This window comes from Callithrix jacchus, chromosome 4 (assembly GCF_049354715.1).
Source record: "Callithrix jacchus isolate 240 chromosome 4, calJac240_pri, whole genome shotgun sequence".
Lineage (NCBI taxonomy): Eukaryota > Metazoa > Chordata > Mammalia > Primates > Cebidae > Callithrix > Callithrix jacchus.
This window is the reverse complement of record NC_133505.1, coordinates 78,810,958-78,834,051: the sequence shown is the minus strand read 5'-3', so window position 1 is coordinate 78,834,051 and position 23,094 is coordinate 78,810,958. Positions and strand designations below refer to the sequence as shown.

At 38.6% G+C, this 23,094-nt stretch overlaps 1 protein-coding gene across 12 annotated transcripts in view; it reads right to left on the bottom strand.

Moving 5' to 3' along the window:
- Positions 1-23,094, bottom strand: part of CD109 (CD109 molecule) — a 305,344-nt gene that overhangs the window by 77,647 nt on the left and 204,603 nt on the right. For all 12 annotated transcript variants that reach the window (XM_054254174.2, XM_078369551.1, XM_054254172.2 and 9 more), the window contains 2 exons: positions 5,089-5,128; positions 2,809-2,893 (listed from right to left, as the gene is read on the bottom strand). In XM_054254174.2, the coding sequence (XP_054110149.1) occupies positions 2,809-2,846 (38 nt within the window). In that variant the 5' untranslated portion in view covers positions 2,847-2,893; positions 5,089-5,128. The remainder of the gene's footprint in view (positions 1-2,808; positions 2,894-5,088; positions 5,129-23,094) is intronic.

Below are 23,094 nucleotides of genomic sequence, written 5' to 3'. Positions count from 1 at the left end.
TAGAGCTCTAAGAAAGAACTGTTTTTTTCTTTACTTTTTTTTAGAAAAAAAAAAAGAAATTGGGTCTTTCTTTGTTGCCCAGGGTGGAATGCAGTGGCACAATCATAGCTCCTGCAGCCTCAAGTGATCTTCCTGCCTCAGCCTCATGAGTAGCTTGGACCACAGATGTCTACCAGCACACTCAGCTAATTTTTTTATTTTTTTGTGGAGACAGGGTCTCACTATGTTGCCCAGGCTGGTATCAAAGTCCTAGCCTCAAGTTGTCCTCCCACCTTGGCCTCTCAAAACACTGGGATTGCATGAATGAGCCACTGCACCAGCCTTGAAACAAGAACTTTTAAAAGATGGACAGAGGGAGTTACCTGCAAGAGTCTCAAAGGAGTAGCCAAAGAGAAAGAAGGAAAACCGGAAAGGAAATGAGAGTGGACAACAATGTCATAAGCTGCAAAGAAAAAGTTGTAAAAAAAGAAAAAAACTAAAAAAAAAAAATCTACACACAAGATTAAGCAAGATGTCTTTGTAACCACGGTGAAAGCAATTTCAATGGCATGGTGAAGGTGACAGGCTGACTGCAGGTGAATGAAGAATGAACAGAAGATGAAGAAGTGGAAATGAAATTCTAACTGGCTGTGAAGACGAGGTGAGAGAAAAGGCAGCAGCTGGAAGGAGGCATGGAGGTCAAGGAAGGGTTCGTTTCTTTTAGTAACACAAATGATTAAATGCAGAGTGAAGATCCTACCAAAGAACAAAAGGTTAAAGACAACCAAATGGGAGAAATCGAGACACAGGTAATAGAGGAAGCAGGATTGTTTGTGATTCTCCTGATTCAGGAGACAGTGTCCAAGGCCCAAGTGGAGGAATTAGCTTCTGAAGGAAAAGGAGATGCTGCTTTCATCATGACAGACACAGTCAGGATGATGAGGAGGGCCTACCTTTTCTGGGACACTATTTATAGAATAGTATATGCCAGTATTTATACCCCAAGTTGTATAGAATGATAAAAGATCACCTGCTGGTCAAAGAACTTTCTTAAATCTGTTGCAAAGTTGTAAATAATATTTTCCGTCTGATTCTACACCCTGGAGGCAACAAGAGACTCCCTTGGAACTGTACTGGTAGGCCCAGAACTCAGGACAGCTAGGGTGAAGATGTGATGTTCATCATTTACTCACAGCCCTCTGAGGAGAGACGCCTCAGCCACATGGTGGCCATTCCTCTGAATCACGCAGAAGATCTGCGCCACCCTGGAATAAATCTACCACTGGCTCTCCTTCCCTGGTTGAACCTCAACTGATGCACATACTAAGAAAAATGATAAGAATACAACATGGTAAACACTAAAGAATGTCATGAGGCCATCACAATTGTTATGTTATTATCAACCATCAGTGTCTCAAAGAGGCCCAACCATGAGAACCGTGATGAAACAAGTGCTCCCGCTGGGCTAGGGAGGAGGGTGTCAATAGTAAGGTTTCAGGGAAACCCAACACCCCCTAAAATTACATGTAAATTTTTCTGCAGAGTTAGCAAAGTTTAACAACCACTGCTTTAACTTACTGTATTAAATCCCTGGCACACTTCTGAAAACCAAAAACAGAACAAAAGATGATAGACAGACTCAGCCCAATCCATGTGGATGTAGACTGGGCAGGTCCACACACAATGTCTGTGTGGATTTGTACCCACTAACTTTTATGAGCATTAGTCAAAGAACTCAAAATAAAACTCAGAATGCTTAACCCTCAGCTAAGATCAAGTATTGTATGATAATTATGGGAAATGCAGACATTTATCTATTGTCTAAACCATTAATCCATTCACAGTACCCAAATTCATATTGGAAGTTAGCTTTTACTTGAACAGGGTGGAAATCTAACTTGATACAAATTGTAGACACACTTTTGCCTTTATGTTACATGGGCTTCTGATAATTTTTTTTTTTGCTGGAGTCTAAAATAGGAGTCCTCAGAACATTTTGGTCTATGGAGATGCTTCTGCCAGGAGATTCTCTGCTGCCCATCCTTTGACATGCCATGGCCACAAACCCTCACCAGGTGAGGAATATAGTGAGAAGATGGCAGAGAGGTGAGGTCCAGCTTTTATTACCTTTTAGAAGTAAATTCTGAAACTAAATATATTTCAGAAACCAAAGCACAGATACTGACACATCAAAAACAAAAGCTACAAGAGACCAGTCCTTGAATTACTTGAGGGCAGTCCCAGCCTGCTTCAGAGAACCATTAGTCTGGAACTCTGACAATGCTTTTTGCCTCAGCAAAACAAAACACTATGCGTTGTTCAAGCTAGTGAGTCAAAATCATGACAGCCACCATAGACCTGTTCCGTAAGGTGGGTTGGAAGTCTCTGTATTCACATGATGTGATGGATAAATGCAGATAATTTACTCATTTGTTAATTGCAATAAGGCAACCAATTCTCTCCCCAAGAGCTCTACCTCCATTATCAATGGAAAAAAATAGAATTTCAGAAAAGATAAGTTACCTCAATTCCATGTCATCCGGAAAAAAAAAAAAAACCTGAGTGCTATCTATAATGTAAATCCCTTAATAAGTCTAAGACAGACACTAGTCTATAGGAAATATTTTAGGACTGGGTCAGCTTGGAAGCAGGGCAATGGATGCAGAGATCTGTCCCATGAGTAATTATATATTATAAATAGTTGTTTCCTGTTCACTAAGGTATTTTAATAAGCAAAAATTGTCCTACTATTCTGGAGGATATAATCAGGTTTTAGTCATACAGTTTGACAATGGTTTCGAATCATATCAAAAGAAAAATGACACTTACTTTGCCGTGATGGTACCATTTAAATGCTTAGAATTCATAGAACAATATAACGGTGTCTGCAAAGCCACATCAAACTTTGGTAATACTGGAAAAGAAAAGCAATGGTAAATCTTTTTTAAAATCTACTTCATTATCATCTTCCACTGAACAAAATGAAAAATAAACATGTTCTGAAGGAGTTGATAATTTGTACTATTTGAACATAAACTCATTAGAATCCAAATACATGTTAACACAGATGAAAAGCCCTTGTTTTACCCAAAACTAGAAATCCCTAGTTTGGTTAGATTTATATAATTAAGGTATGAGGCTGGGAGCAGTGGCTCATGCCTCCTAGCACTCTAGGAGGTTGAAGCAGGTGGATCACCTGAGGTCAGGAGTTCGAGACCAGCCTGGCCAACGTGGTGAAACCCTGTCTCTACTAAACATACAAAACTTATCTGGGCATGGTGACACACACCTGTAATCCCAGCTACTTGGGAGCCCGAGGCAGGAGAATCACTTGAACCCAGGAGGCAGAGGTTGCAGTGAGCCAAGATTGTGCCACTGTACTCTGGCCTAAGCAACAGAGTGAGACTCTATCTCAAATAATAATAATAATAATTAAGGTATAAACTATTTCATAAGTATTAATACTATAATTGATATAAAGCACTCTAACCAGAGTAAAAAATGTGTGTTTCTTTCCAGGTTATAAAACATTTTTCTATAGTTCTCTGACCAAAGAAACAGGTCACTCTCATAACAAGGCACCTCACCTTTCAATTAACATAAGAGAAGTATCAAAATACCCAAAGGGGCAACAATATAGGGCAGACCTTCAGCTCCATTCGAGGCTAATGGCCCTGAATGTGCCAAGACACTCCTAGACTCTAGACCAGTCTAGGACAGGGAGACCAAAAAAGTTATGTGAGTCAACTTGACACCCCCACCACAAAGGAAATCAAAATGCCTCTTCCTCAAACATTATAGGTTTGTAATCAATTCCCCACCTCCACTATACCTTATCCAATGACATACAACCACCCAGCATATCACCACAATGGGATATAAACATAGCCTATAAAAATGTTGGTCCCCTGTGATTTATTCTTCTAGATCACGCTGTCAAAAAGAAATAAAATGTGAGCCATGTGTGTAATTTTTCATTTCTAGTACCCAAATTTTAAAAGTAAAAAAAGCAGGTAAAATTAATTTCTATATTTTATTTAATCCCATATATCTAAAATATTATTAATTCAACAAATAATCAAAATAACAAATGGTAATTAACAAACTATTTTTATTTCTTTTTTCTTATACTAAGTCTTTAACATCTGGTGTCTCCATTTGGACTAGGCACATTTGAAGTGCTCAACAGCCACACATGGCAAGTGGCCCCCATACTGGGGAGCACAGTTACAGATCAGAGTTCAGTAAACTATGACCAGCATGAACTAAGAACATTCTTACAATTTTTAACTAGTTGGAAAAAAATCAAAAGAAGAAGAATATTCATGACATATGAAAATTATATGAAATTCAAATTTTCATGTCCATAAAATAAGGTTTATTGCAGCACAGAAGCATTCATATACATACTATCTTTGGCTGCTGCCGTGCTACCAAGGCAAAGCTGAGTAGTAATGACAGAGACATATGGCCCACAGAGCCGGAGGTACTACTACCTGGACATTATCATTTCTACTGCCTAAATAAAACCCAAACTCAAAAAGAAGCTCAAATCAAATGAAAAACTGCATGCGTAACCACAAAATAACTATTCAAAGTATAACTAATACTAAGATCCTATGCTTTCACTCTCAGCTCTCCATTCCTCTCCATTCATCAAGAAAATAGGTGAGTTCCATGTTTTTATCTATGGGTTTCTAACTGTGATATTTAAGTATGGCAACTGTAAGAAGAAGATTTACCTGAGTTCAACAGACTGTCTTTACAAAAGCCAATCAAATGAAAACTGTGGACGATAATTTAAGTATTTTTAAGCACAACATTTTAAATATTTTATGATTACAATAAAGTAGAAAAATATATTGTGTTGTGCATAAGAAAAAGACTAGCATAATATAACTATAGGTGATTTTTTTTACTTTTTTCTATATAACGAGATTTTAGAATTTTTACAAAAGAAAAAAATATGTTTAAGCCTATAAAAAAACACCAGAATTTTAACTCCATTGGGATTTTTACTTCAAATAACACATCTCTTAAACATTTCTATAATCTCTCCAGAAAATAACAGATGTTTTTTTCTTCCAAAATAAATTGAGAAACTCTTACCATATTCTGAAACCTGAAATGATTGATAATATGTCTGGTCCTATTGGGCAAGGGAAAAAAAGACAAGAAAATATATGAGTTCTTATTTATTTTTCTTGCTTGCTTACTTGGAAAAAATGATTTAGAAAATTAAGTTTGAAATTAAATTTATAATGATGCAATGAGCAAACCTGTTTATTTCATTTATGGAAGTGTATTTGTGGTCAACTGCAACAGGAAGCCCGTAAACTTTCATGACTTTTTCTTGCCAACTCGTTAGCACAGAAAGGTGACCTATCTCTATAACTCACTGCAGGTCATTTAAACAAACTGCTTAATCTGACTTCCATCATTTGTGAAATAAGAACCAGATTAAAGTAGATAATTCACGAATTTAAGAAGCAAGGATAACACAGGTCAAACTAACAAATAACTTCAGATTTGTTTTGGATATCACTATCAAAAAACGGAGAAAATGAAGTCACACATAACTCAAATACTTATAAATAATTAAGGATACAAAATCTTCATAGAACAACATCCTTCACCTTTCCAGTTGCTTGAATTATTTTCTATTATAATCCTTAAATCAATACATCCTGTGTGGTTATAATAGATACTGTTAATTATTTCCTTTTTGACAATCAACAAGAAAACGTGGGCTATTATTGTATCATTTATCTAACTCTTCATATTTCTTCTTTTTTTGTTTATTTTGTTTTTTGAGACAGGGTATCACTTTGTCACCCAGGCTAGAGTGCAGTGGCACAAACACAGCTCACTGCAGCCTCAACCTCCTGGGCTCAAGCGATTCTCCTGCCTCAGGCCACCAACTCTCTGGGACTACAGGCGTGAGCCACCATGCCTGGCTAATTTTTTGTTTGTTTGTTTGTTTGTTTGTTTTGTATTTTTAGTAGAGACGAGGTTTTGCCATGTTTGCCATGTCTCTTTTGCTCCGGCTGGTCTCAAACTCCTGAGTGCAAGCAATCTGCCCACCTCGGCCTCCCAAAGTTCTAGGATTACAGGCGTGAGCCACCATGCCCAGTCAACTCTTCATATTTCTAAATGTTCATTCTAAATCAAGGTAGCACATTAAATGAACCTCTCCAAATTGACTATGTAATGCCACTAATGAAATTTGTACTGTCAATTTAATTCCCAAATTTATCAAATCAACCACAGAAATGCAGCTATAAAATATTAGCTTTTTTAAACAAGTACCCTTGGTTAATCTAAAGCATCTGTACACCAAGAGGTTATTTTTTAATACTAAAAGAAGGCTATAGTTCACTTCAAAATATAAAACAAATATAACCATTAACATGCTAACAAATAAATCATGTTTAAATTGACTTCAACATTATCATGTAAAGAAGATCCCATCTTTGGTTAGCTGTTGTTGAAAAATAAAAATTTTTTAAAAAAGAAAATCTCAAAGAAATTGTGTTGTTTTGATCAAAGTCTTAAGGAACTTCATATTTGGGACTTCTATCTCAAATTGTTTTTATATCATATAGTAACATTATAAATTACATATACTTGATTCATTTAGAATTCTAATGTGTCATTCTCAAACATCAGATCAAGAAGATAATTTACCTATTACCCGTTTCACTGATGAACATAGAAATGTTAGTCTTTAAGTTAGTTTTTGCTTTATTACTAAGGCCAGCACAGGCAAGCCTATGGAATAAGTAACAATTACAATGTTTCTGTTCATCAAGTTTCATTCACATAGCAAACATTAATTGAATAAATACACCATGCAAAACACCAGTGAGGCTCTATAAATTACAGTCCTCAGCATTAAAGAGTCCAGTGGTGGAGACAGACATAGCCAAGAACAGAAATTCAAGATTTGACAGTTGTCCTGGAGTTTCATGTACTGTGCTTTTGCTCTAACTCTTGCCAATTCTATTCTTGACTTACATGTACTTTCATCCCTCCCCATTGTCCAGGGATTAGCTTAAATATTACTACTTCACTTTCTGATCATTTTTGTATCCCTCATAGTTTATCCCTTGGGGCAGAAACCTCTCACAGCACCTAGTACAAAATAAGTGCTCAATAAATGTATGTTTGATTAAATAAAATTTATGAGCTTTTACAAATATAGGAAATCAACTTATTTATTGGGGCCTACTTTAAACAACAGCCTAAAACTAAGTTCTAGGCCATTATTTGTTTAAAACATAAGCAGTCACATTAGATTATATTTGAAATGAATTCCATCTCTCCTCGGCCTCCTACATTGCCAGTCCCTGATCAATCCTGGATTTTCCATCTTTCCATTGACTGTCTCCTTCCCCTCATTCAGTCTCTAAGCACTCTTGTCTTTTGCTCTCTTGGTACTCTTAAATATCTCTCTGACCCCTTCCTTGTTTCCTTTATGCATCTCTTTCTGATCTTTAAATGTTGGCCTTTCCACGATGAGCCCTCTTCCCACTCTTCAGGCTCTCATTAGCTCTCAGGGTTTCAACTGCCGTTTCTAGAATAAAGACACCTAAATCCTTATCTCTATCCCAGACTTAGACTCAAATCCACCTGACAGACATTTCCACCTCAATCTTTGACAGAATGTCCTGGATTTATTGCTCTAGATTTAGCCTCTTTCAAAAAGCTTTCCTTGATTGTCCTCTCCCCATGGTGAGTTAGATGCCCCTTCTCTCCTGTAATATCCTGCCTATAACTCAATCATCTTACCTAACACAATATATGATAATTACTTGCCTTGTGTCCATCTCTTGTAAGAGACTATTAAATCCTTAAGAGTACAGCACCTAGTAAAGCATGGCTTCAACATGTGTTGAATAAACGTAAGTATAAATGAATAAACAAATCAATTCTTGTCCCCAGTCTGGTTCTTACAGTGCTCAACAGAACAGCCTCAGTTATCAGGCAGCATCTCATTAAACTAATCTTCTCTTGAGAAGGATCCAACTACCCTGATGAGGCAAATGACCCACAGGGTAACCTTAAGTCTCTGCCCTTTACTTGGAAGGAACATGAATGCCAAGCAGTGGAACCATCCAGCCGTCACAGAAAACTGAAGAACACAAAGGAAGAAAAGCACTGACATTTTAAATTGTTCCAAAAAATCTAGAAAGCATTTGGTAAGTGAGTGCTGACAGCATGCTTTGTACTACACAATGTCTTGCGAAGATGTTTTTAAGTGGTAAAATGCAAATCAACAAATAAATTATTTTACTGTCCATGGGATCTGAAAAGCAGAAATGAGTTTTGTAATGTCCAACATATTCTCCATTGGGCAATCAGGCCATATCAATTTTCAGAATTAATTCAGTTATTTTCACACAATAATCAAGTACAGAAGATACTGACATATTTAAAATTAATAATAATTCAGAGAATTAATAGCCATTTATGCCATATGTAACCACAAAAACACTGATACTGAGTACTTTCATTAGTCTGGAACAGCGATCTGCGAGCCTTTCCTGTAAAGAGCAGGATAGTAAATATTTTAGGCTTTGCAGGCCATATGGTCTCTGTCACAACTACTTAACAATGCTGTTGCAGTGCAAGTGTAGTCAGAGACAATTTGTAAACAAATGAGCATGACTATGTTCCAATAAATCTTTATTTACAAAATGGGTGTCAGGCTGCATTTGGTTTTTCTGCCGAGGTTTGCTAACCTCTAGTTTAAAAAAAAGGAATAAAATGTATTTCCAAATTTTTCTATGTTAGTTCTAGCTGAACTAAACTAAATTTGACTAAACTTTACTAAAAACATGGAGCAAAAAGACTAGTCCTTTCATAGGAAGTATAAGCTTCTCTAATTAAACCATTTTCCTTCAGTTTCAAAAAAATTTATCTGCTTAAAAATGAGTATTTATGTTAATTATAGCTCATCAAATACAGTTTATGCTCATTCACTCTGCCAACAACTGGGAAAAGGCTAATGTGAAGGTTTAAATACTTGAGCAGCGTGTTCTCTAAGCAAACACCTCCCAGGCAACAGAAAGCATAACTCATGTCTTCTGAGCTCTTCTTTCCCCAATATGGTCACTGTTCCATGGGGAAAGCTCTCTTTTAAAAACCTGCTCTGAAGCACATGTATTCACTCTCTGTTTCTACTGGATGTAAGCTTGGCTTGATTAGATTTTCTAAACAGCTTTTAAAGCAGAAGTAGAAAATAAGAATCAGTAGATATTCTTAGCAATCTCTGTAATTTCTCTACCTCTTGTCCCTGAGTCAATAATTCATTGTGAGGGTGTATGTTACAGAAATTAGTCAAACGAAGGGGGAAAGAGAAAACACATTATTTTTACCAACTTTTTAAGAAGTATGCTATGACTAGAGTACAAATTGAAGACATGTGAATTACTAAAACCATCTATTCCAGTTACAGAATTTTTCTTCCCTAACCATGATGCCATTCAACTCTTGAAAAGTTTCTCTTTTTTTTCGCAGTCTACCCATCTGACAAAGGGCTGATATCCAGAATTTACAAACAACTCAAGCAGATTTACAGGAAAAAAACAAACAAGCCCATTCAAAAGTGGGCAAAGGATATGAACAGATACTTTACGAAAGAAGACATATATGAGGCCAACAATCATATGAAAAAATGCTCATCGTCACTGGTCATCAGAGAGATGCAAATCAAAACCACATTGAGATACCATCTCACGCCAGTTAGAATGGCGATCATTAAAAAATCTGGAGACAACAGATGCTGGAGAGGATGTGGAGAAAAAGGAACACTTTTACACTGTTGGTGGGAGTGTAAATTCGTTCAACCATTGTGGAAGACGGTGTGGCGATTCCTCAAGGCCTTAGACATAGAAATTCCATTTGACCCAGCAATCCCATTACTGGGTATATGTCCAAAAGACTATAAATCGTTCTACTATAAGGACACATGTACACGAATGTTCATTGCAGCACTGTTTACAATAGCAAAGACCTGGAATCAACCCAAATGCCCATTGATAATACACTGGATTGGAAAAATGTGGCACATATACACCATGGAATATTATGCAGCAATCAGAAATGATGAGTTCGTGTCGTTTGTAGGGACATGGATGAATCTGGAGAACATCATCCTCAGCAAACTGACACAAGAACAGCAAATGAAACACCGCATATTCTCACTCATAGGTGGGTGATGAAAAATGAGAACACATGGACACAGAAAGGGGAGTACTAAACACTGGGGTCTATTGGGGGGAAAAGGGGAGGGCCAGTGGGAGGGGGAGGTGGGGAGGGATAGCCTGGGGAGAAATGCCAAATGTGGGTGAAGGGGAGAAGAAAAGCAAAGCACACTGCCATGTGTGTACCAACGCAACTGTCTTGCATGCTCTGCTCATGTACCCCAAAACCTATAATCCAATAAAAAATTTAAAAAAAAAAAAAAAGAAAAGTTTCTCTTTTTAACAAATTTGAAGAAATATAGCATATTACATTACCATTAAAAAATATATTTTAAAGCAGGTCAGTTTCTTTCAACTCTTGCTTCTGGAGTTAAAAGCAATGCCAGAAACAAAACTAAGGTGCTGGTTGGACTATTTCTGTTTGCATATTATGTTCATTTATGATCATTTCAATTTCCTAGTAGTTTGCTTTAGCAGTGCTCTCCACACTCCAGTGTCTGGATGTACCTTTTACTTAAATATTGAGAAAGGCACTAAATTTGTTAAATCTGCACTTAGCGGGAGGTTAAAAGGGAACTATTTCAGATTCAGTTTTGCCTTTGGCCCCCAAGACAACAGATGTCAACTATATCCACATTCCACAGGTTAAAGACTACCATGCAGGACTTGCAAAGGAGGTTTCCAAAAACTGGTTTTGTAACTCTTAACCCATCACCAAGGTGGAAAGGTAAAGATAAAAATAAAACTAGAAGGGAATTTCAGGAGAGAGCTTTCGATGAGCTAGGAGTGTTACACACCCCACCCTGGGACATCAGGTGGAGTTGGTTGGCCCTCGCTTCAAGCTAGGGAAAGGGGCTTCCATAGACAATCCAGACAGCTGGATATGTGTCCCTGGGAGCATCCTCAAGCTCTCAGTGAGCAGGCTTTTGACATACCTGGAAACTCTAAAGTGCATTATATTGGTACTGACAGTGAAGCTAAGAGTGTGATATGCTGTGGGTGGTTTGCATCTCCTGAGTGTTGAGGATCAGAGAAAGCATGAGCATTTTCCCTCAACTAGATATGCAAAAAGAGCAAGTTGGCAAGGGACTGTTTTCTATCCTGATGAAAACAGCCTGAGTAGGAATAAGGCAAGCTCTCAGAAGAGGGAAGCTGGAGGTATGTGATCTAGATGCCCAGGAGTTGAAGATGAAATTATGAGCTGAAATTTGAAGGAGACAGATTCAATAGAACTCAGGGTGCTCTGGATGAAAGACCTCCCAGCAATTTTAAGGGTGCTCCTAGGAATACAGAAATAAGTAATAAGAAGGAAATACGTTAATTTTAAATGTCTGCTCAGCCCAGAGAGGTCTGATGCAGATGACAACAGTATTACATTGAACCATATTAAATTGCCATTTTTTTGTACAACAAATATTAGCAAGTTCACATGACCAATCCTTATACATCAAATGAGAATTCTGTTACCCTTCATGCCTCTTTCTTCTGAACAATTCAATCTGGAGGAGTCAATCGTGAGTCAGAGGCAGGCATCCAGACCAAAGAAGACCCAAGCTGGAGAAGGGAGCATTTTATTTTATTACACTGGACATATTAATCACTGAATGTAGACTATTTGTGTGTATGAAAGTAACCAAACATGACAAGACCTTTTGTTACCAAATAGTAACCATAAAAGTGATGAAACTTTCCTTATATTTTATCCAAGGAGTAGGGAAGAATTAGTCCCAAAGAACAGGACGAAAAGGCAAAAGAATAATGTGGTTTTTTACTTTACCTGTCAAGTAATAAATGTTCAACTTCACAGTTACACATAAATAACTGGGCATGAAGATGTTAAGTAAGAATAGGAATACCGTAACATAAATGAAATTAATTACATTGCTGCTGTCTCCACCAGATATCATATTAATTCTCTCCTTCTTAGGAACAAAAGTTGAAGACTGTTGTATAGAATAGTCTACATTACATAGCTATATTATGTATAGCTATTTATATGTATCGTTGCCCTTGAAACCTAGATTCTGCCTCTACCACTTCACTGGCACCAGAAGATGCTTGGTATGCCACTCTGCTTTCCTCTAACGGTTCGTCGCTTTTCTCAGGCCTCACTCTCTTTGAGGCCTCTGCAGCACCTGGAGAGTCACCCTCTCTGAATCTCTTCCCCTCTGCTCTGTGCCTGAACTTGCTTGCTTCTCTGTTCCCAAAACTGGCTGTTCTTTCTCTGTTGCTTTGGATGGCTTCTCTGCTTTGCTCCTAAACGTGATTTCTGACAGCTCAGTCCAAATACCTCAAGCTCATACCACTCACCCAAACTGAGCTTCCATACCTGACTTCCCTAGAACTGATCATGGGTGATTCTCCCAAAGACCCAACTTGAAATTCCCAGGCTTTTGCTCCTCTTTCTCCTTTGCCCCAGTCAAAATCCAGTCACAAATCCTAATGATTCTTTCTTTAAAGTGTCTCTTGAATTCATCCATTCCTCTTTAACATTTTCTGCTCTCACCTCAATCTCCTATTACCTTTGAACTTTCTAACACTGAAGGTATTCAATTATGAGCTAACATCGAAGGTATTCATATGTTGGTTAAACAATAATACTAACCCCCTGGTAGTCTCCTGGACCTTAGTTTCTCTCCCTCTAATCACCCCACATGCTGCCACTAAAGTGATCTTTCTAAAATACAACTTTAATCATGTCACACTATTACATAGAAACTTTCTACTAAAAGCAATAAGAAGACAACACATATCGATGATTTTTGTTTGTTTGGAAGTTTATCATAATGGTGTCATACTTTCCACACTATCATATTTGGATATTTTTACATTACTCATCCATTACTTTTACAATCAGAAGAAAATTATGAAGCTATGATCCTGTAACTTTTATAATTTGAGAGACTCATTCACACACATTTTTTCCTTTGTCCTCAGAAGTCCTATATTGAAATTTGCAACATTGATTAAAATTCAAGTAAAGGAATAGGAACAGCTCTGGATTGCAGCTCCTAGGGAAAACGCATAGGCCACTGCAGGTGATCCCCAGGCAAGCAGGGTCTGGAGTGGACCTCCAGCAGTCCTACAGCAGTGGGGCCTGACTGTTTGAAGGAAAACTAAGAAACAGAAAGAAATAACTTCAACAGCAACAAAAAGGATGTCCAGTCAGAGACCTATCTGAAAGTCACCAACCACAAAGATCACAGGTAGATAAATCCACAAAGATGGGAAGAAACCCAAGCAAAATGGATGAAAATACCCAAAACCAGAATGCCTCTCCTCTTCCAAGGGATCACAACTCCTCAACAGCAAGGAAACAAGCCCGGGTGGAGAATGAGTCTGATGAATTGACAGAAACAGGCCTCAGAAGGCGGGTAATAACAAACTTCTCTGAGCTAAAAGATCAAGTTCTAACCATTTGCAAAGAAACTAAGAACCTTGAAAAATGGTTTGATGAAATGCTAACAAGAATAAACAGCTTAGAGAGGAGTATAAATGAACTGATGGAGCTGAAAAACACAACATGAGAACTTCATGAAGCATGCAGAAGTTTCAATAGCCAAATCAACCAAGCAGAAGAAAGGATATCAGAGATTGAAGATCTACTCAACGAAATAAAAGAAGAAGGCAAGATTAAAGAAAAAAGAATAAAAAGAAATGAACAAAGCCTCTAAGAAATATGGGATTATGTGAAAAGACCTAATCTACGCTTGATCAGTGTACCTGAATGTGGCAGAGAGAATGAATCCAAGCTGGAAAATACTCTTTACGATATTTTCCAGGAAAACTTCCCCAACCTAGCAAGGGAGGCCAACATACAAGTCCAGGAAATAACGAGAACACCACAAAGATATTCCTTAAGAAGACCAACCCCAAGTCACATAATCATCAGATTCACCAGGGTTGAAATGAAGGAAAAAATGCTAAGGGCAGCCATAGAGAAAGGTCGGGTCACCCACAGAAGGAAGCCTATCAGACTCACAGCGGATCTCTCAGCAGAAAGCCTAAAAGCCAGAAGAGAGTGGGGGCCAATAATCAACATCCTTAAAGAAAAGAACTTTCAACCTAGAATTTCATATCCAGCCAATCTAAGCATCATAAGCAAAGGAGAAATAAAATCCTTTATGAACAAGCAATTGCTCAGAGATTTCATCACCACCAGGCATGCTTTACAAGAGCTCCTGAAAAAAGCACTAAATGTAGAAAGGAACAACCAGTACCAGCCACTCCAAAAACATATAAAATGGTAAAGACCATCAACACAATGAAGAAACTGCATCAACTAATGGGCAAAACAACCAGCTAGCATCAAACTGGCAGGATCAAATTCACACGCAACAATATTAACCTTAAATGTGCATGGGCTAAATGCCCAAATCAAAAGACACAGACTGACAAACTGGATAAAAAGTCAAAACCCATCAGTGTGCTGTGTCCAGGAAACTCATCTCACATGCAAGGATAGATATACGCTCAAAATAAAGAGATGGAGGAAGATCTACCAAGCAAATGGAGAGCAAAAAGAAAAATGTTGCAATCCTAGTCTCTGACAAAATAGACTTTAAACCAACAAAGATCAAAAGAGACAAAGAAGGACATTACATAATGGTAAAAGGATCAATGTAACAAGAAGAGCTAACGATTCTAAATATATATGCACCCAATACAGGAGCACCCAGATACATAAAGCAAGTTATTAATGACTTAGAAAGAGACTTAGACCCCCACACAATAATAGTGGGAGACTTTAACACTCCACTGTCAATATTAGACAAATCAACAAGATAGAAAATTAACAAGGATATCCAGGACTTGAACTCAGACCTGGACCAAGCAAACCTAACAGACATTTACAGAACTCTCCACCTCAAATCCACAGAATACACATTCTTCTCAGCACCACATCACACCTACTCTAAAATTGACCACATCATTGGAAGTAAATCACTCCTCAGCAAATGCAAAAGAATGGAAATCATAACGAACAGTCTCTCAGACCACAGTGCTGTCAAATTAGAACTCAGAATTCAGAAACTAACTCAGAACCACACAACTTCATGGAAACTGAATAACTGGCTCTTGAATATTGACTGGATAAACAATGAAATGAAGGAAGAAATAAAGATGTTCTTTGAAACCAATGAGAACGAAGACACAATGTACCAGAATCTCTGGGACACATTTAAAGCAGTCTCAAGAGGAAAATTTATAGCAATAAATGCCCACATAAGAAGCAAGGAAAGATCTAAAATAGACACCTTATCATCAAATTGAAAGAGCTAGAGGAGCAAGATCAAAATCTCAAAAGCTAGCAGAAGACAAGAATAACTAAGATCAGAGCAGAACTGAAAGAGATAGAGACACAAAAGAAAACCCTTCAAAAAAATCAGGAATGGGTTTTTTGAAAAGATCAACAAAATAGACCACTAGCCAGATTTAAAAAAAAAAAAAGAAAAAAGGGGAGAATCAAATAGATGCAATAAAAAACGATAAAGGGGAAATCACCACAGACTCCACAGAAATACAAACCACCATCAGAGATTACTACAAACAACTCTATGCATATAAACCAGTAAACCTGGAAGAAATGGATAAATTCCTGAACACTTACACCCTCCCAAGCCTAAACCATGAAGAAGTCAAAACCCTGAATAGATTAATAACAAGAGCTGAAGTTCAGGCAGCAATTAATAGCCTACCAACCAAAAAAAGCCCAGGTCCAGATGGGTTCACAGCCAAATTCTACCAGGCATAAAAAGAGGAGCTGGTACCACTCCTTCTGAAATTATTACAAACAATCCAAAAAGAGGGAATACTTCCCAAATCATTTTATGAGACCAACATCATCCTGATGCCAAAACCCAGCAAAGACTCAACAAGAAAAGAAAACTTCAGGCCAATATTCATGATGAACATAGATGCAAAAATCTTCAATAAAATACTGGCAAACCGATTGCAACAGCACATCAAAAAGCTTATCCACCATGACCAAGTAGACTTCATCCCGGGGATGCAAGGCTGGTTCAACATATGCAAGTCTGTAAATGTAATTCACCACATAAACAGAGCCAAAGACTAAAACCACATGATTATCTCAATAGATGCAGAGAAAGCCTTCAAAAAATTCATCAGCCCTTTATGCTAAAACTCTCAATAAACTAGGCATCGATGGAACGTATCGCAAAATAATAAAAGTTATTTATAACAAACCCACAGCCAATATCATACTGAATCAGCAAAAACTGAAAGCATTCCCTTCGAAATCTGGCACTAGACTAGGATGCCTTCTCTCACCACTCCTATTCAATATAGTACTGGAAGTTCTAATCAGAGCAACCAGGCAAGAAAAAGAAATAAAGGGTATTCAAATAGGAAAGGAGGAAGCCAAATTGTCTCTATTTGCAGATGACATAATAGTATATCTAGAAGACCCCATCGTCTCAGCCCAAAAACTCCTGAAACTGATAAGCAACTTCAACAAAATCAATCTGCAGAATACAAAATCAATCTGCAGGATACAAAATCGATCTGCAGAAATCACAAGCATTCCTATTCACCAATAACAGACCTAAAGAGAACCAAATCTAGAACAAACTGCCATTCACAATTGCTACAAAGAGAATAAAATACCTAGGAATACAACTAACAAAGGATGTAAAGGACCTCTTCAAGGAGAACTACAAACCACTGCTCAACGAAATAAGAGAGGACACAAACAGATAGAGAAACATTCCATGCTCACGGTTAGGAAGAACCAACATCATGAAAATGACCAGCATAGTCAAGTCAATTCTGAATAAAAAGAACAAAGCTGGAGGCATCAGGCTACCTGACTTCAAACTATACTACAAGGCTACAGTAATCAAAACAGCATGGTACTGGCACCAAAACAGAGATACTGACCAATGGAACAGAACAGAGGCATCGGAGGCAATGCCACACATCTACAACCATCTAATCGTTGACAAACCTGACAAAAACAAGCAATGGGGAAAGGATTCCCTGTTTAATAAATGGTGTTGGGAAAACTGGCTAGCCATGTGCAGAAAGCAGAAACTGGACCCCTTCCTGGCACCTTACACTAAAATTAACTGCAGATGGATTAAAGACTTAAACATAAGACCTGGCACCATAAAAACCGTAGAAGAAAATCTAGGCAAAACCATTCAGGACATAGGAGTAGGCAAGGACTTCATGACCAAAACACCAAAACCATTGGCAACAAAAGCCAAAATAGACAAATGGGACCTAATCAAACTCCACAGCTTCTGCACGGCAAAAGAAACAGTTATTAGAGTGAACTGGCAACCAACAGAATGGGAAAAAAATTTTGCAATCTACCCATCTGATAAAGGACTTATATCCAAAATCTACAAAGAACTAAAACAGATTTACATGAAAAAAAAAAAACCCATTCAAAAGTGAGAAAAGGATATGAACAGACACTTTTCAAAAGAAGATATATATGAGGCCAACTAATATTTGAAAAAATATTCATCATCACTGGTCATTAGAGAAATGCAAATCAAAACTACATTGAGATACCATCTCACACCAGTTAGAATGGCGATTTTTAACAAATCTGAAGACAACGGATGCTGGAGAGGATGTGGAGAAATAGGAACACTTTTACACTGCTGGTGGGAGTGCAAATTAGTTCAACCATTGTGGAAGACAGTGTGACTATTCCTTAAGGACCTAGAAATAGAAATTCCATTTGACCCAGCAATCCCATTACTGGGTATATATCCAAAGGATTATAAATCGTTCTATTATAAGGACACATGCACACGTATGTTCACTGCAGCACTGTTTAGAATAGCAAAGACTTGGAACCAACCCAAATGCCCATTGATGATAGACTAGACAGGGAAAATATAGCGCGCATATACACCATGGAATACTATGCAGCCATAAAAAACGATGAGTTCATGTCCTTTGTAGGAACATAGATGAAGTTGGAAACATCATTCTCAGCAAACTGACACAAGAACAGAAAATCAAGCACTGCATGTTCTCAGTCATAGGCAGATGTTGAACAATGAGAACACATGGGCACAAGGAGGGATGCATCACACACTGAGGTCTGTCGGGGGGGGGACTAGGGGAGGCACAGTGAGGGGTGGGGAGTTGGAGAGGGATAACATGGGGAGAAATGCCAGATATAGGTGATGGTTATGGAGGCAGAAAACCACATTGCCATGTATGTACCTATGCAACAATCCTGTGTGTTCTTTACATGTACCCCAGAACCTAAAATGCAATAAAATATATATTTTTTAAAGAAAAAGAAATTCTAAGTAAAATACCTAAAAGTTTTTAGAGCTGCCTGGTGCCTAAAAAATGAAATATAAAACTTCAGCCTGATAGCTAATACCCTCCACAGCTCGGCGCACAAACTCCCCCACCTTTCTCTTCAGCTACTAATCTCTACAAGCCCTGCACTGCAACCAGTTCCTGCTCCCTGCCCCACAACCCTGTCAATCAGCTCAGAGCCCACACTTCCCATCCAAGTCCTACAGTCCCCTCCAGCCCCATTTAGGTACAGCTTGAACTTGTAAAGCTGTGAAGAGCCTTAAAAATTCCCTGATCCAAATCCCTGAGACCCAGAGCTGAAATGCCATGCCCACCATCACTTGAGTAGAGCACAGTGCCCAGGTCTTATGACTCCTAATCTAATGCTCTTTGTATCTGTTACATGAAGCTTATCTGACTGGAAGCTCCTTGAAAGCCACTCTATGTCTTCTCACCTTTAGATGTGTACTGACTGGTGTTACTTTCCACCCTTGCATATAACAGAAAAGCTTCATATTTTTAGTTTTATTCATATCCTTACTTACATGACTATGCCTGAACCTACTGACTACATAACAGCAATCATGTAATATCCTATTTTTTCCCTTTTACTTTTACCATAAAATTGGGAGAGCTTAAAAATAAACAAGAAATCACAATGGAAATATCATCCTATAAAAGTGTCAGCTGATGTACCCTGACCTATTTAGAGGAATGACAGAGTCAATAGGATTTTCAAAATGAGAGAAAATGTTTATTAACTTACATCATCCTTTCCTTCCCTTTTCTGTTTAGAGTCTAAACATCTGTGGTCTAAACTGTAGTTGCAACATATTTCTCTGGGGGTTCAACCCAAACTCAGCATCCAAGTCAGCCGTGGTGGGTTTAACAAATAGAGATGTCCAGTTCCTACCCCAGAGCTACTGAATAAGAATTACCAGGGCTTAGGCCCAAACACAACAAAGGCATTCATTCATTCATTCCTTCAGGAGCTATTCAATGCTCCTGAATGTCAGGCATAATAGGAATACACCCCTGCATGGAGCTTTTGGCCTAGTGGAAAGAGAGATATTTATCAACTAACCACATACATGAGTATATATTACAAATTATGATAAAAGCTGTGAATTAACATTTACAGAGAGTTATGAAATCTGGAGATGAGACAAGAAAAGCAGAGTCAGATCAGGTAAGACCCTGTATAGGCCATGGTAAAACGTCTGAATTTTGCTGAGGCCAATGGAAAAGAAAGTCTTTGGAGAGTTTTAAGCTGGGGAATAACATGATCCAACTAATGTTTAGATTATTTTTAGTGCTGTGTTGATAATTGGTTGCAAAGGAAAAAAAAGTAATGCAGACAGATTAAGAGACACTGCAATAACTAGGAACAAATCATAGTGGCTTAGACAAAGGAGGTCAAAGTGGAAATAGAGAGAGAAGTAGGTGGATCTGAAATACATTTAAGGTTGAGGCAGTCAGATCACTTGAATTAAGGAGTTCGAGACCAGCCTGGGCAACATGGAGAAACCCTGTCTCTAAAACAATATAAAAACTAGCCGGGCATGGTGGCACATGCCTGTACTGCCAGCTACTAGAGAGACTGAGGCAGGAGAAATGCTTGAACTCAGGAGATGGAGGTTACAGTGAGCCAAGATTGCCTAGGTGACAGACCAAGACTCTGTCTCAAGGGGAAAAAAGAAAGAAAGAAACATATTTAAGGGCAAAAGCTGTGGGAATTGGTGAAGGCCTGAATGTGGGTGGTCAGGCAGCAAGAAGTGTCAAAACCTCTAAGGTTATCAGCCTTCACAGCTGAATGGATGGTAGAGCAATTAAATAAGATAGGAAATGCTGCAGGAGAGCCAGGTGTGGTGAGGAAAGATCGTAAGAACGATACTGGTCATGAAGAGTTTGGGGTTCTCTGAAACATCCAAGTACAGATGTTGAATAGGTAGATGTTTAAAGGCTGGAACTCAGAGGCATAGATTCTCTGAGAGAGGCCAATTTGAGAGTCATTGGTGTATAGATGAATATTGCAATCATGTCTGTGGGTAAACTTCCCTAGAGTGAGAAATGAAAGAAACTTAAAACCAAATTTGCCATGTACCAGTATGTAATAGAGAGTAAATGGCAAAAGTGACAAAGAAGAATCCAAACAAGTATAAAGAAATTTCAGAGCCAAACTGGAGTGAGTTGGAAAAAATGGAGGCAGAGAGATTAGATTACATTTCTTCAGAAGACTGGCTAGAATGGGAACATGAAGTCACTGAAGAGGAAGTAGGGTTAAAGCACAATATTTCTCCATATCTTTGGTTTTTTCAATGAGAAAGAATTAAACGTATTAGATTTTGTAAAAAGATTCAAGACAGAAAGAGATGCAGTTTGAAGACTGAGAAGAAAGATATTGTTGTCAACACTGTAAGTTTTCTGAGAAAGCAGAGGAAGAAAGAATTCAAGGCAGAAATTGGGATATTGGTCTTAGATGTGAAGAACAGCACCTTTCCTGTAAAAAGAAAGAATAAGCATGAGATGGGCACAGGCAAGACATGAAAAGCCGGCAGAAAAACTTTTAAAAATTCCCATCTGATGACTGTGTTCTCTGTCAAGTGGAAAGGAAGATAATCTACTGAGCATGAGGAGAGAGGAACCAGAACCTCCCCAGGACATAGGTTTTTTTTTTTGAGATGGAGTCTCACTCTGCAGCCCAGGCTGGAGTGCAGTGGCACGGTCTCGGCTCACCACAACCTCTACCTTCCAGGTCCCGGGTCAAGCAATTCGCCTACCCCAGCCTCCCAAGTAACTGGGATTACAGGCACGAGCCACTGTGTCCAGCTAATTTTTGCGGTTTTTTTTTTTTTTTTTGTAGAGATGGGGTTTCACCATGTTGGCCAGTCTGGTCTTGAACTCCTGACCTCGTGATCTGCCCACCTTGGCCTCCCAAAGTGCTGGGATTATAGGTGTGAGCCACCGTACCCAGCCAAGATAGCTTTTTCCTGAATCCCTTGTCTCATTAGAGAGGATGACAGATACTCTGATTCTTGTCAAGGCTGGAACTAAACACCTGAAGAAGTGAAGCTGGTCTATACCTGACAGTCACTCGTAATGATAGGACTTGGGAATAATGGATCTAGCCAACAACCAAGACGTAGATCATACAAGGCTCCTGTTAGAGTGATAGTGGCCAGGCAGCCAGTGTCACAAGCACACTCGTGCCCTAAAAAGTGTTACTATCTGCAGTACAAGTACATCATGCAGTTCAAGGGACAAACTTGTTTCCTTGGTGTTAGAAAAAAAAAAAAAAGTACTAACTAGAAACATATTCCCTTTAAAAACAGACAACAAACAAAAACCACCCATCTAACCCTCTCTGTTCCTAATCAAAGTACAAGGAATTATGGTTTTTAAAGACATGTAACATGACCACCTTTCCTGGGCACCTATCTTAAGCAAGGGGGAAAAAGCAGCAGTGTAGCTATAGCTTTGTACTGAATAGGAAAGTTACCCTTGGGGATAAATAACTCCATTTCTTGCTCTTTCTCCTTTTCCTCACTCCACTGGGGGACTCAGTACTCATTTCAGTGTCCCCCTCCCCCGACCCAGGGCTGCCCCACTGGTCAGCACTCAGTGAGTTATCATTTTCCGAAACTCCCTCTATGCCACTGAAAATTAAGCACCATATAGAACTATATACACATACCACACTAATGTCAAATTCTTGCTTTTTATATTGTATTATAATAACATAAGATATAACCACTGAGTACACTATATAAAGAGTACATAGGGCCTCTCCGTGCAATCTTCACAACTTTCTGTGAATTTACCTAAAGGTAAACAATTATTTTAAAAATTAATCTTGGCTGGGCATGGTGGCTCATGCCTGTAATCCCAGCACTGTGGAAGGCAGAAGAGGGCAGATCACTCTAGGTCAGCAGTTCAGGACCAAGCTGGCCAACATGGTGAAACCCTGTTTCTACTAAAAATACAAAAATTAGCCAGGGGTGGTGATGGGTGCCTGTAGTTCCAGCTAAGCTACTCGAGAGGCTGAGGCAGGAGAATCACTTGAACCTGGGAGGCAGAGGGTCACTCCAGCCTGGGCGACAGAGCGAGACTATCTCAAAAGCAAACAAACAACAAAAAATTAATCTTTGTGTGCCTTACATGACCCAGGTTATAGAGGCAGTTAGGTGACAGCAGCCTAATCCTTAAGAATATATTAATGGATATTAATGGATCAACCAGGTAACCTACATGCTGGACTCAAATCTTCCATCTAAACACATGGCTGCTGTGATCAGAATCTGGAATATGTTGGGAACAATCCAATGTGCAATGAGGTGATCCCTGTGGCATCCACAAGTCATATAAAAGAAGTGTGCATCTTCTCCATCAATGCATACAACAGGCCCTGTTGACATCTAAATTCAACCTTAAAAGGAGGCCATTTTAGAACAGCAATTGCTGGCCAGGCACAGTGGCTCAGGCCTGTAGTCCCAACACTTTGGAGGCCAGGGTGGGCGGATCACCTAAGGTCAAGAGTTCAAGACTAACCTGGCCAACACAGTGAAACACCGTCTCTACTAAAAATACAAAAATTAGCCAGGCGTGATGGCAC